Consider the following 14,690-nt stretch of genomic DNA (forward strand, 5'->3'; position numbering starts at 1 on the left):
CTGCTGCACACCCCGGGCCCTGCGGCCTCCCTTCACCCGTCGCTCTTTGCCTGATCTCACTGCAGCCAAGATGGCAGTGGTCACCTTCTCCCACCCAGCCTTTGTAGTGACAGCTTGGGTCCCCTCTCTTGAGTGGCAGGTGATGGGCCACCACTGCGGAAGGCCCACGAGCGAGAGAGGCTGAGTGCAGACAGTATCACAGCAGACAGCTGGGGCAGGCCCTGCCTGCTGCTTAGGTGGGACACCTGGCTCCGACTTTCATCTCCATGAGAAAAGCCACTCTGTCCAGTCCTCAGCCCCCTTGTCACCTCCCCGCCCACCAGGGAAGCTCCCTTCCCGAGTGCTTTCCTTTCCGAGGGAGGGTCCGGGTGCTCCAGGTGTCCTGGAGTCCCACCAGAGTCGACAGCAGCCTGCCTAAGGTTGTGGGGCTTGCTGCGTCTGCTCCTTCTCATGCATCTCCTGAGACAGGTAAGGCCCTGACATGGAGCCCGTGGTCAGTGTGGGCGAAGCAGCCTCCACGGGTCAGGCTGGGCAGGACCCCCTGCCGGTGCCTCCCCCAGGGACAATCACCGTGAGGTGCGACTTACCTGTTTGTCTGGCAGGCCCCGTGATAGGCCTCGATGGCGTCTTCCTGATCCACATGCTTTTCACTGTTGGGCCAACTTGTCCTGGCATTGATGTTCGGCTCCTGGAGGTCCCCGGTTAAACAGAGAAACTCTGGTTATACAAGTGATGGTCACAGACGGACTTTATATCTCCAAAGAAATTCAAAACACTGATTCAAAAGGATACGTGCACCCCTGTGTTCACTGCAGTGTTACTTACAGTGGCCGATTCTGGAAGCAACCCAAGTGCCCATCAGTAGATGAGTGGATAAAAAAGCTGTGGTATAGGCACACAATGGAATACTACACAGCAATAAAAAAGAATGAAATCGTACCATCTGCAACGACATGGATGGACCTAGAGGGTATTATGCTCAGTGAGCTAAGTCAGACAGAGACAAATACCATGACCTCACTTACGAGCAGACTCTGAAGAACAAAATGAACAAACCAAACTGAAACTCAGGCTGGGAGGAGTGTTGGGGGCCTGGGTGCAAAGGTGAAGAGATTAGGGCGTACCAATCGGTAGAAAATGGTCACAGGGATGCACAGTACAGCGTGGGGAACATGGCCATGTAGTAACTAACCACGCTGCCAGGTGGGCCACTGGAAACATGGGGGGGGGGAAGCACTTCATAAATTATACAAGTGTCTCACTGCTGCGCAATATGCCCGAAACTAAACTAAAACAATACTGAATGCCAACTATACTTGAACAATTTTCTTACATGACTATATATCTAGACAGACGTATAAAAATGAGCCTTTGGAAAAAGACAAAGGCCCAGGACCATTTCAGATACAGCAGTTAAACCCAGGCAGGGATGCGACTTTAAAAGACCACGTTGGGCCCCGGCCAGTGTGGCTCAGTTGGTTGGCACATCATCCCACGGGCCAAAGGGTCACGGGTTCCATTCCCAGTCGGGGCACACGCCCAGGTCGCAAGTTTGGTCCCTGGTTGGGGCGTGCACAAGAGGCAACCAATTGATGTTTCTCTCTCACGTTAATGTTTCTTTTCCTCTCTCTCTCAAATCAATAAGCATGTCCTTGGGTGAGGATTATAAAAAAGTTACATTGGAAAAATGACAGAATGACAAGGCCTGGCCGTGAAAGGCCGTGTGGATGGCGGGGGTACCACGGCAAGGACAGTGTCCCAGGGGGAGACAGCGCCCCAAATCTGGAGGATGTGACCGAGATCCCTCAGTTTGGAATCCTCCACACTCACCGCTGCCTACCTACCCCACCCGTGCTGGCCCTAGGTCTGTGCTCGGAGGTGGCCCAGGTGGCCTCCGTCCCCCACCCCACAGTCTGTCCCAGCAGGTGGACACACCGGGAACAGACGTGGCATTGGACCCGCCACCCTGGGGGGACTGAGGGGGAGGGAAAGCTCCCTGCACCTCAAGAACAAGGTCAACAGCAGGGTGCAGGGCACAAAGTGGAAAACTGGGTCAGGAGCGCTCCTCAGGCCACAGCCCATCTCTCATTCTGTGCCTTGTTCCTTTTGAACATGTTCATACTGAGAAATTTTAGAAGATTCTAGAAACTTCCAGCCACGTCTCTCATGAAGGGTCTTGCTGGGAGGGGAGTAAGCAGCTTGCTCTGCCTTTAAAGGAGCCCCTCATGCAAAAGACTCTGCTCTGGTTGCTCCAGTAGCTTGCTCTGCTCACTCTTTACTCACGGGTGAAGATACATGAGAAAAACACCAAATCTGTCACCCAGAGTCCCCCAGACACCCCCCCCCCCGCCCCCGCAACTCAGGCTGCCATCTCGTTACCGAGTTCTTGCCGGCAAGCCTGCGCTGGTCGGCGCTGACGATCTGGGTCCTCAGGATGAGCACCTCCTCCTTGCGGACCTCCAGCTCCTCGTGGGCCAGCTTGAGCTGGTTCAGCAGGAGGCTGTAGCCGTCGGGGGAGCTGGGGGCAGAGTTGTCCTGGGCGGCCTGGGCGGCCACCGCTTTCCGCAGCTCGTTCAGGTCGTTCTTCAGCTTCTTGTTTTCTGACTCCAGCTCCTGCCTCTGGAAGACAGTCCGAGCGAGACACACCATCACCCCCCCGACCCAGGGCCCTCTCCCTGCGGGGGGCTCCTGCTCCCCTTTCCTCGACCAACCCGCCCGTCCTCCTGAGAAGCCAGGAGCAGTCTCCCGTCTCAGTGATGAGCCCCACAGACAAAGTCCTGACTGGCACCCGCCAGCAGCCAAAGCTTGGATTTGAACGCACGGCCCCTGTTATGGGTGTGAAGCCCCTGGCCCGATGTCTCCATGTCCTCCGAAGTGATCTAAGTGTGTTTCTAAGCCGATTTGGCCTAGGAAGCCCTTCCTTGTGGAAAGGCCAGCTTAATTTTAAACAAATTAACAAATGCTTTTCAGACAAGACTTCCTAGAGCCCCAATACCTTGGTGATCTTTGTGACTTTCTGGGGGGAAACGGAATGTATGGCTGCCCTCCTCCTGCCATGTAGCCCGGCGCGCCCCCCGGGCTGTGTTTTACAGAGCAGGCCAGCAACGCCCTGCGCTGTTCTGCTCACACAGAAAGCCGCCCGTGGTCCAGTCCAGTGGGGGAAGACCACCTGTAGTCAGAGTCAGAAGTCGCACCGCGGGCGCATCTCAGCTTTGGAACGTATTTACGCTTCCCTGGATGTAGTGCCTTTGTGTCTGAGACGAATTCAGACCATTTAGAGTCTGACGATCACACAACACACATCACTGGTGAGGCCCTGGGGTACACGTTCCCAAAGAAAATCCGAAAGTGTGTTCAAGTGCGCCTTGCTTGCACACTAGCTACGGAGCTGCAGCGTCACAGGACCAGGAGACCGCTGGGCACAATCTCTGCCTGTTCCGAATGAGCGTGGGGGCCAGCTGTTCTCCCAAATGATCAAACTTGAGGAGGGTGTGGTGGAAAGCCCTGACTTGTAGCCAAACTGGGCAGGAGCAGGGGCAACCTGGGGGCCCAGTAAAGTGACTGGCACCCGAAGTGGCGGCAGTCCTGTGGGACAGAACCCCTAGCCAGTGGGCCTGTGCTGGCTCCGGGTACGCAGTGCCGCAGACGAGCTGTGGGACCCCCAGTGGGTGGCCGCAGAGGAGCGGAGAACTGCTTAGTGTTGGAATAGCCCACATGTTGGGTCAGAAGTACTGTGAACAGAGGGAACAGCCTCCTGGAACATATATATTGTTCCTCGTAGTAAATACAAAACTCCCTCCACTTCCAAGTGCGAGAAAGGGAGATGGCGCGCTCACGGCTTTACTCATCAGCGGCCCGGAGCTGACAGCCAGCTTCATGGACGCCCCGCTCCGCCATCCGCCCTCAGTGGGGCAGGAGTCCCAGAGCCGTACCTTCAGAGTGTTGTAGGCTAGGTCTGCATCCTGGTCCCGATCCATGTCATTCTTTGGCTGCTCCACCTGCACAGACCAAGAGACAGGAAGGTGGGCGCAGCCTACAAAGCAGACATCCCACAGCAGTGCTTCCAGGGATGGTCAAGATGGCCCTTCCTGCTCTCCTGGCTCACTGCTCCGGAGCGCTCCATAAACCTCTCCCTGACTTGGCCCACCTCCGCCCTCTCTTTAACTTTATGTACATGATCCTCACAGGCACCATAGGTTGAGTATGTGCAACTCTTTGCTAGGGGTTAAGTCACCCCAAAAGACGTGATGAAGCCCTAACCCTGGTACCTGCGAATGGAACCTAGTTTGGAAAATGAGGTCTTTGCAGATGTTCACGAGCTGAGATGTGGTCTTTGGATGAGGCCTATGACTGTCCTAAAAGAAGAGCAGACAGACCCACGGGGAAGACAGCCATGTGGAGACGGAAGCAGAGATGGGAGCAATGCATCTGCAAGCCAGCAACGCTAAGGACGGCAGCAAAGCCGGGGCTCAGGCAGGCCTGGAACAGCCTCTCTCTGGGAGCCTTCAGAGAACCAGTGATAAAGCCTTAACTCTGGACCCTGCCTCCGGAACCAGGGACAGTAGGTTCCTGTTGTTTTAAGCTGCCCAGTCTTTAGTGCTGTCTCAACAGCTGTAGGACACAGCACTGTTAAGACTCATGCACTTATTAAAGAGGTTTACTGCTATGTAAGAATTCTTTGCTTATTAGTGAGGCTCCTGAGCCACTCTTAGGTCTTCTGGTTTATGTGTGTGCATGTGTGCACTGTTTTCTCGGCAAATCACCTGAGCACCAAGCAGGGAGCCTGCTTCTTCATGTTACCCCATGACAGGCAGCATGACAGTTTGCCCCACCGATGTCTAGCTGCTGCTGCCTGATATCAGCACCCCAAGCTAGCGGGTGGGGCGGCAGCAACTGGGGCACTAGTCTGTTAGGACCCAGTGGGGCCAGTGATCCCTGTGATTACTCGGGAGCTGCTCACCTGTCCGGTGAGAAGGGACAGAAACACTTCATCAAAGGTTAACTAACTGCTTGGGGTGGTTTGAAGTAATGGGTGACCATTATCTACAGTGCTGGCGACCTTCAGTTCAAGGCGAGGCCGCCCCCCCACTGTCCCACTGCGGCTGCATGAGATGTGCCTCAGGCTTGGGGCCAGCATTGCGTCTGAGCCCCTCCTGCAGCTCCTTCCACGTCAGGGACGGTGCACTCAGTGCACTGTGGCTACCCTGCAACCTGGGAAAACGATGCTCCAAGGTGCCACCCTCTGCTTCAGCTCTCACAGCATCAGCAGGGGGAGGTGACTGACCCGGGTCAGCCAGGAGCCCGCTACCCGGTGGGAGAGGCCTGAGCTTGCATCCTGTGCGGCGCGGGTTTGTCGCATGGCCATGAACAACTGCTGAGTGCGTTGGGCTCTTGGAAAAGAGCTCATCTACTCCAGTTCGAACAGCTGTGGTCATTCATGTGTGCGGCTGTCATGTTTCTAAGTGGGCAGCTCATGGGAGTCACCCTGGTGGCCAAGGTGACTTGGCCAGGCCTAGGAGACAGGAGCTGGATAGATGGAAAGCCAAGTACATGGACGGCCTGGCTGGCTGTCCCTGAGGCCCCGTCCTCGTGGCAGGCTCAGTCACTCCCACAGTGACGGTACCCCCTACAGACTCCCCTGTCATTCCTTACACAAGGGCTGACCTCTCTCTAAGGCTGACATCCCGGCCCATAACTCTCCAGAATAAAGAACCAGGTGTCTCAGGATTCTTCCTGGGACCAAGGGCAGATCCAAGAACACCATCTGTGAGAGCCTCGGTTCAGGATGCTAGAGAGTTATTCGATAACCCCCTGCCCCCCACACCACTGCGCCCTTCGTACTGAACCCCGTTGGAACGGGGCTGGTCATTCTCCTTGGAGACCCCCAGTGCGACAGCAGGGACAGGTGCCCTGCCTACAGTTCCAGCCTTCGCTTGGTGATTATTTTTTAAGCAAATAGATATCCCTTTTTATTTGGTATCAAGACAAACAAAAGACCTGAAGCCCGATTTCAAAATGGTTGTGTATCTCTGTGGTGGGGAACTGGGAGAGTGAATCTTCAGGGGCAGCTGCGTGTGCCAAGAACTTTTATGCCAGGCACCGTCTGAGGTTGTCTATGCAAATGTCTGATTTTGCGCTCACCCCTCAGGGCAGCTTCTCTTCTAAATGTACGAAGTCACGTATAAACCTGCTCTTCCCGCTTTTCGTTCTGAATCCCATCTGCCCAAGAGAGTTAAGTCCCTCAGCAAGACTTACCTCCCCGCTTAGTGCTCAGGGGGAAAAACCCAAGAATGTATTAGCACCTGTAACACCTCTGATTGGCAGGGGACGTCAGGTGTTACAAAAGGAGGCCGTGCAGAGGCAGGAGCGGGGTGGGCGGGGCTGAGGACACGGGGAGCAGGTTGAACCCCCAGCCGGCAGCCCAAGCCTGAGAAGACCACAGGTTTCTGACAAACCCACTACGAGCGCCCTAACGGTAAGACCCCTCCGAGTCAGCCTTGCGTCCCATTAGAGGTGGCCATACCCCTCCTGAGAGGACAAATGGCTCTCCTCTCCTGGTCACTGTGGAGGAGCACCAGTGCGTCTGCACCCAGCCTCGCCTTCAGCACTGCTGCCACTGGTTTCTGTTTTTTGCCTGCTCTGCCTCGCCCTCCCCAACTCGATGACACGTTCCTCGGTGGCTGGGGATTTCCCTCACTCACACTTCACCTCCTCTCATTTCATAAACATTTTGAATACAAGCCTGGCACCAGCACAGTGCTGAGGGTCCTTGAGACGAAGAGTGGGGGACACTCCTGGGGACACTAGGACTCCCAACAGCGTCTTCCAACGCTCAGCACTGATGAGAACCTGGATGGAGGTGAGGCTGCGGGCATGGGGGGCGGGCTGGGGCCTGCGAGCCTGGTCTGCCCTGACCCAATGGGGCTAATCAAGCTCAGGACCGAGCCGGATCCCAGCTAGGAGAAGGCAGCGCGCTTTCTCCACTCTACGGTCACTCTGCTCGCACTCCCACTGTGGTTGCACGGCCCAGTCCTCTTCGCCAGTGGGCGGTGAGGCCGCGGGCTCCCCGCTGGCTTTAACAGCAGACACCTCTGCCCTGCGGGCACTGTAAAGCTCGCTTCCTCCCAGCTGGGGGGATCTGGGGCTCGTGCAAGGAAGACTCCACTGTGACTCAGCGTGAGACAAAGTCACTCTCAAGCCCAGCGGCAGAGCAGCCCCCAGAGGCTCTGAGGCCCGCAGCCCCTTTCCGCACCTGCGCATTCTTGCTGTCCTGCTGCTCTCTCTTCTCCAGCTGCCCCTGCAGCTTCTTCCTCTCCTGCTCAAGCTCCCGCACTCTCTTCTGCAGCTTCAGGAAGACTGTCATGTCCATGGCCGCCTTCTCCAGGCCGATCTCCTTGAGAGAGAGACAGGGAGCAGGGGAGAGGAGGTGTGAACAGAATAAATAAATAAATAAAAGAGGGTGGTCTCGCCGCCCACCGCTCTATCAGCTGTCTTCTCCCTCCTCCCACACATCAGTCCACGTTTCGGATACAAAGCCAATGCCAACCAACATCATTTCTCATATTAAAGTTGGTGCCCTAGGCTCATTTTCTGTCTAGATAACATCTGAGTCTCAAACATTTATATTCCTCCTGTGTAGGCCACGTAAGGTGACCGATCATATACTCCAAGAACAAATGGATAAAGAGGCAGCCTTTTTATTTGGAAGTTAAAGGCTCATTTCTGGAAAACGGTTTCATTCCTGAGAGACTGTAACACTCAGGACATCACGCATCCTGAGGAAGAACCGGTGAGGTCACCCATCAGCGCCACTGTGCTGTCATGCGCCCCTCAGCTGTGCCTTGAAACCAGAGCCAGCACATGCCCCGTCAGGGGAGCCATTCCTCCAACAGCCTTGCAGCATCCATTGCCCACATGTTTTCCTTTAGATTCATGCCTGGGTTTGCCCTCAGAACACCAGGCGCCATTACTGCTTCGACCCCAGAGGCCCTGGAACAGGGTGCAAGAAAGGGAATGCAGGTGAGGGTGCCATTTGCCCCGAGCAGCCTTTAAGGAGCACTTTGAGCTCAGCCGGGACTGTGCCTGCCGCTCTGGCTTCCGAGGGAACGAAGCCCCACTGGGGGAAGTGCCACAGACACAGCCTCCAGACCTGAGAGAGTGTGGCGGCGAGTCCAAGGGCCTTACACTGGTGTTCCTTAAATGTGTGCTAAGTGCTCCTGAGGTGCAGCAGGCCACCTGGGCTGCAGACAGACAGCCTCCACCCGAGGCCCTTCTTGTCTAGCCTTTGCTTCTTCCTCGCATTGCTCACGGTCTCGTACCACCCTTTATTTCTCTCCACAGCACTCAGCAGGGCCTGCAACTACATTACAAACGTCTTCCATCCACTGGTCAGACGAGCCGCACGAGGGCGGGGACCTTCCCGGGCTTGGCCCCCGAGTTTCTCCAGCCCCTCAAGCACGCCCAGCAGGGACGTGCTCAGAACTCATGCGTTTTCGTAACTGTCTCCCCTCCACATCTATCTCATGCGCTTCATAACATTTTATATGCTTGTGATTGTCTTCTTTTCAAATGCCAGAGGAATAATTGTGTGTCTATGTACCTTTGACAAAACTGCATGCAGGCTATAAAGTCCCCCTTAGGTAGGCTGTTACTGACAAAAACACAGCCACTCAGTAAATATTGGTTGTCCTCTGAGCTTCATCCAGCTTCTGAGTCGCAAAAGAAAATGTTCTTTTCTGTTTCTTGACATCACTGTCTGCACTGGGACTCTAAACAGGGACAATAAATTCTATCTATCGTAATGACTTAGCTGCTCCTTCTGAGGTCGGCCACTGCACATCCCGGCTGTTGGTTCTTAGCTTTGTGAGAGGAGCCAGGGACCTCCCTCCTTCCTCCTGTTCTGTAGAGCAGGTGGGTGAACAGTAAAGTATTGTTTTGCACGGCAAATGTTAACCCAGAGTACAGTCTGTAAGTCCAGGCGGCCCCCGCGGTCCCCGCGTCAGGAAGGAGCCCCTGGCCACTCCAGGCCCCACCAGCAGACAAAGGAACCTCTGCGGGGGCTCCTACCCGGTAACTGCCTCCCCTCTGTGCATGGCCAGCCCAGAGGCTGCCTCACTCACCTCCACCTGTTGGAGGGTATCCTCTGTGTCTCCGACCTCGGATGTGGAGATGGAGGGGTAATTGGAGTCCGATTCGAGGCTACTTTGGTTTGACGGGTTCCGCCTGTGGCCTGGGGTTTGCTGTTTCAGGACAAAAAGGTGCAGAGTCATAATGAACTAAGGTTATATAAGAACGACTGCTCTTCAAAGAACTGCGGGCCCGAGAGTTGGACCTCATCTTCGTCTGTAAGGACGGGGTGCCTCTCAATGACACACGGATCCCTGACACTGGGGCCACTCGCTCACACAGGCTCAGGGAAGGAGCTCGTACCGCCAGTCCTGCCCGACAGTGCGGACAGCCCCGTCAGGGGGCTCCCTCTGGAACGCCTGCCCCTCGGGGCCCCCACTTCAGCACCTGCACCCCACCAAGTGTTTAAGAAAACAGTAAGCCTGTTAGAAACAGAGGCTGCCATTTATACCTTTCGTTTAAAAATACCTTTGTGTTTCTTGCATCAGGTTTGGCTTTGAGAGTAAAAACTGACCTTGGTGGGAAAATTTTCGATTTCTATGTTCCTATTCAGTTTCTCTTCCTGGTTTTTGCACAATTAACTTACTGGGTCTTGTGTGAATATGCGTTTCTGGAGAGAATGTTTATATGTGGTGAAAAGGCACCATAAACTCTGAAATGTGACAGCGTTTCCACGTACGCTGCATTTCATCAACGGCTAGTGCGCGGAGACCAGAATGCCCCCTGCCGTTACTGTTGCAAACCCGAGTGCCCCCAGAACAGGACACAAGAAAGAGAACACATCCGCTTGGTGGGATTTTCCTTAAACTCCTGAGATCTTCGTAAGACCCCTAAACTGGGGAAGGAGCCGTCCTCGGGCACGACTGCCGGGCCCAGCTGCTCCCCACGTGCTGGCCCCTGCAGGCCAGGCAGGGCCACCCCGGACAGGTGACGCAGATTCACTGAGCAGTGCGGGCCGGACAGCTGCCCCTGGGGCGGGCGCTGCAGGGCCACGGGACTGCCCTCCTTACCTTTAGAATGGTCATCTCGTCCCGGAGGTTGTCGTATCTCTGCTCCAACCGGGAATACTCCTTCACGAGGTTCTGGTACCGAGAACGCTCCTCCTCCAGCTCCTTCTTCATCAGGAGATTCTCCTTGGCAGAGTTCTGGGCAAATTCATCTGGGAAGCAAGCATCAAAGCCACACTTTCTCTTTCTGAATGGAGTCCCCTCACAAGCACTGCCTCATGCTTTCTCTTAACCTCTGGTTAAAAGGCCACCCACGGCCACCCCAGCACAGACAGGGATGAGTGTATCCGGCCTCCCGCCCACGGCCCAGCAAAGGGAGCCTCGTTACTGTGCCTCAAGTCTTTGCAGCAGCAGGAAGCCGACCCTGCCCTTGGGGTGTGAGGGGGAGATGCAGGTGGCATGTGTGACAGCCCCCGCCGTTAATGCTCTGGCCTCTCTCTTGCCCCTCTGTGACAAGTGTCACCGCAACTGCTGGCGGCATTCCTGGAAGAAGCCAGGTTTTGTTCCAGAGTTTCTTCCCTGGTCCCGCTCTTTCCAGTTCTTGGAGTTCAGGAAGATTAAAGGGGATTTGAGGAAATAACACCAAAAGGTTAGGAAGGGTGGTAGGCAAAAAAATAACATGGACTTTTCTCTCCCAAAAACATTCATTTCATGGACTGAAACAACTTTTTAAGGGAGATTACAATGAGTTTGTGCACTCAGGTGCTTCAGTTCTCTTGTAGTCTGGGAGGAAGCTGAGGGCGGGGGAAGGGACTGGTTTGCTGAAGGCCATGCTAAGTCAGGTGAGAACTGGGACACGGGGACCCCCTGCTCCTCTGTGGTCAAGCAGGACATGGGGGTTGACAGCAACCCAGGGCCTGGGGGTGCCTGAGACAGGTGACCTGGACGTGACCCGGACATGACCCATGACCCTGTCTTCAGCAAATACAAACACGGGGTCCACCGGGGAGGAGAAACCGTGCCGGGGACTAGGGGCACTAACGGTGCATTTACAAATGGCAACAATGCGACACCTGAGTGGGGTCTGTCACACGCCCTGTGGGCAGTGCACGAACAGCAATGGGGCTCCTGAGCATCCGCTGAGGGCTGCACCTCAGCGTCCACTCTGCAGATGAAGAGACTGAGGCCTACAGTTGTTCAGGGACTTGCTCGAGGCTGTGCGGCAGCATGGGGCAGAGTCAGTCTCTGAGGGCTCGTCCCGACCCCAGATCCCACGCCTTCTGCTGCCCATCAACCGTGAGTCTCTATGAAAACCACACGTTGCCACCGAAGGACCCCCTCCTCTGGCGTCATTTTCCTGCTGCAGCATCCTGACCAGCTGCACGCTTGCTGGGAATCTTTGGGGGGAAGTCGCCATGGCAAAGGAATCGAAACTCAGAATGAAAACTCGAGCACTCACCCCGGGACTGGCACAGGATCTGGCGGTTGAGCTGCTCCTTCTCATCTTTCAGGAGAGCGTTTTCTTGCTCCAGGTCTGCAACTCGCTGGAAGAGAACAGAGAAAATGTTTCCCACGTGAAACTGGGCAAAGGAACGGCCCCTTGTGTGGGGTTTGAATTTCAGCTGGTTATGTTTAAGTGCTCTTTTTATTTAAGAAAATTGAATGGGTCAAAGCTGCTTACATTTCAAGGGAAGAGTATATGCTGAAAGACAAACTCCACCAGATGAGCTCACCACAGGTCGCGGTCTTCCAGGGCCCTCACGAGCCTCATGCTGAGTCTGCTCCCAGCTCCTGAGCCTTGTTCGGGAACCTATAACTGGCTTTCTTGCATTTGGTTGATTGTCTTGGTAAATTCTGAGCCTTCGAATCCAAGGCTCGGGAAAGTCCAAAGCTCCTGAGGAAGAACCACCCCTGGCCCCGCCCCCTGGCCCCGCCCCCTTGGCCCTGCCTGTCTTTCTGGCCCAGCGCAGCCGGGGAGGGAAAGGAGGCTGGCTGCAGACACTCGGCTGCCCAACCCGGTGTCTGGCTCCCAGCCGCAGCCCCAGAGGAAACAGGAGGTGACTGTTACTGCAAAAGATGGCAGAAAAGAAGAGACTAAAGAGAAAGAGATACTAATAAATGTTCTGGTCTGTTCAGAGGAGAAGGAATTAAAGCAGTGTGAGGCAAGGTTTTTAAAGAATAAAATTGTTCTGCTATTCAATACTGGAGCCAATATCTGTATGGGTGTAAGAATGTAACAGTTCAGACACACTGTGAGAGAATGAGAAATTATCCGTTGCTATACAGGAGGATGGGGAAGGGGTCCATTTTTTACAACACGGGGGCCGACCTGCCAAGGGTCACCTTCACACTTTCTCTCTGGAAGCCCCTGAAGTCATTTTACAGGAGGCTTGTCCAGGGACCTTCCCCACTGACGTCACCTCCCGCCTTGGAGACACAGGTGAGGAAATAACCGTGGGCTGTGGAATCTGGGCAGGGAAGGGATGAGGAACGCATGCCTCGCGCCCCTCAATTCCGGCTTTCAGACTTGAGCCCCACTTCCCTGGAGGCTGCCTAAACCATCACAAGTCACCACAGAAGGAACTCACGTCATGAGCCCCAGGTGGTGTGGCTCAGTGGATTGAGCACTGGCCAAAGGGTTGCCAGTTTGATTCCCAGTCAGGTCACTGTAAATAAAACTTTAAAGATAAAGAAAGAAAGAACTCACGCCATGAGTGTGGCCTAACGCAGACAGTGACCGAGCTGCACTGCCCCACGTCCCGGCTCTGCTCGGCTCCCTCCCAGGGCTGTTTTCTGCCTTAAACGAGACCATGTGTGTGGAGGGCCAGATGCAGGTACTGCATGGAGCAGCTGATGGAAATAAGTAGACGGGTCCACACTCCCTCCGCTAGACACCAAATGGGAACATGCACTTTAAAATCATTCCATCACTCTGCAAGAACTTAAAAAAAATTAATTTCTAGTCTTCATCACGGAAGAGGAGAGAACACATCCCAGTTCCCTCTGTGGGGCCACTAAGGTCCTGATACCAAGGCCAAAGATATCCCAAGAAAACTACAGACCATACTCTTGTGAGTACAGATAAAAAAAAAAATCCTTAACAAAACACAAACAAGTGTTTGGGATAAAAACACTCACCAAACTAGGAACAGAAGGAACACCCTCATCCTGGTGAAGGGCGTGCACAAAACCACACAGCTAATCCCACACTTCATGGTAAAGGACCAAAAGCCTCCGCCTCGGGATGAAGCTGAGCATGTCCACTCTCACCAAGCTATTCGACATTGCACTGGGGGTTCTAGCCGGGACAAGTGGAGAGGAAGAAGAAAAAAAAGGTATCCAGGTTGGAGAGGAAGAAGTAAAACTACACCCACAGCTGACAGGATCTGCTACACAGAAAATGCTAGGAAATCACCTCGAAACTCTCAGAAGTAATACACGAGTTCAGGCTGCAGGGCACAAGATCGATACACAGAACTCAATCGTATCGCTATGCACTGCACTGAATAACCTGAAAAAGAAATTAAGAAAACAATTGCATGCATAATAATGGCATCAAAAAGAAGAAAATATTTAGGAATAAAACTTAACAAAAGAAGTGAAAACCACAAAATGTAAGGAATTAAAGAAGATCTAAATAAATGGAAAGACAGCTTGAGTTAACAGGATGGGGGACTTAATATTAAGACATAACACTTCTCAAATTCACCTACAGATTCAATGTAACCCTTATCAAGATCCTAGTTGGTTTGCTGCAGAAACTGATGAGCTGATCCTAATAAGCGTATGGACTATCTAGGGATCCAGAACTGGGAAAATAATCCGGATAAAGAACAAACTGGAGAATTCACACCGCTCATTCTAAAAGTTACTACAAAGCTACAGTAGTAAGTCAGTGAGATACTAGACGAGAACAGACACATGGATCGATGGCAAGGATTAGAATCCAGAGAAAAGGCTCACGTTGTAACTCAGTAAGAATAACCTTTCCGACAGCTGTGGCTGGGACGACTAGGTTTCCACGAACAGAATAATGACGTGGGGCTCCTACCTCATCCCACACATGAAAACGAATGTCAAGTGTTCCACAGACCTAAAGGCAGGAGTTAAAACTACAAAACTCTTGGAAGGAAACACAGAAGCAAATCTCTGCGACCTCAGATCAGGCAGCGGTTTCTCAGCTACAACACCGAACACAAGCAACCAAAGAGGTGATAGAAGGGTGTTGCTTCACCAAAACAAAAAACTTCCGTGCCTCCAGGGGTGTTATCAAGAAAGTGAAAAGGCAACCCACAAAGTGGGAATAAATATTTTCAGATCATACATCTGATACGGGACCTGTACCCTGAATACACAAAGAACATGTACATCTCAATGATAAAAAGGCAAACCCCCGAAACAAAAATGGGAAAGGATTTGAATAGACATTTCTCCCAGGTGCTAATAAGCATATGCCAAGATGCTCAACACCGTTAGACATTAGGGGAGTGCACATCAAACCAGAGTGAGATACTACTTCGCGTGCACCACGATGGCAACGCTAAGAAAAAAAAGGCAGATCACAGGTGCTGGTGGGGGGTGTGGGGAAACGGGAGCCCTCGCTTACTGCCGGTGGGA

At 53.6% G+C, this 14,690-nt stretch overlaps 1 protein-coding gene across 3 annotated transcripts in view; it reads right to left on the reverse strand.

The window, feature by feature from the left end:
• MYO5B (myosin VB) overlaps window positions 1–14,690 on the reverse strand; it is a 255,212-nt gene that overhangs the window by 24,305 nt on the left and 216,217 nt on the right. For all 3 annotated transcript variants that reach the window (XM_053664232.1, XM_037165072.2, XM_053664231.1), the window contains 7 exons: window positions 11,533–11,617; window positions 10,137–10,285; window positions 9,120–9,239; window positions 7,253–7,393; window positions 3,933–3,998; window positions 2,380–2,619; window positions 588–688 (listed from right to left, as the gene is read on the reverse strand). In XM_053664232.1, coding sequence (XP_053520207.1) covers window positions 588–688; window positions 2,380–2,619; window positions 3,933–3,998; window positions 7,253–7,393; window positions 9,120–9,239; window positions 10,137–10,285; window positions 11,533–11,617 — 902 coding nt within the window. The remainder of the gene's footprint in view (window positions 1–587; window positions 689–2,379; window positions 2,620–3,932; window positions 3,999–7,252; window positions 7,394–9,119; window positions 9,240–10,136; window positions 10,286–11,532; window positions 11,618–14,690) is intronic.

Source organism: Artibeus jamaicensis, unplaced genomic scaffold (assembly GCF_021234435.1).
Source record: "Artibeus jamaicensis isolate MK-2021 breed Jamaican fruit bat unplaced genomic scaffold, CSHL_Jam_final contig_354, whole genome shotgun sequence".
NCBI lineage: Eukaryota > Metazoa > Chordata > Mammalia > Chiroptera > Phyllostomidae > Artibeus > Artibeus jamaicensis.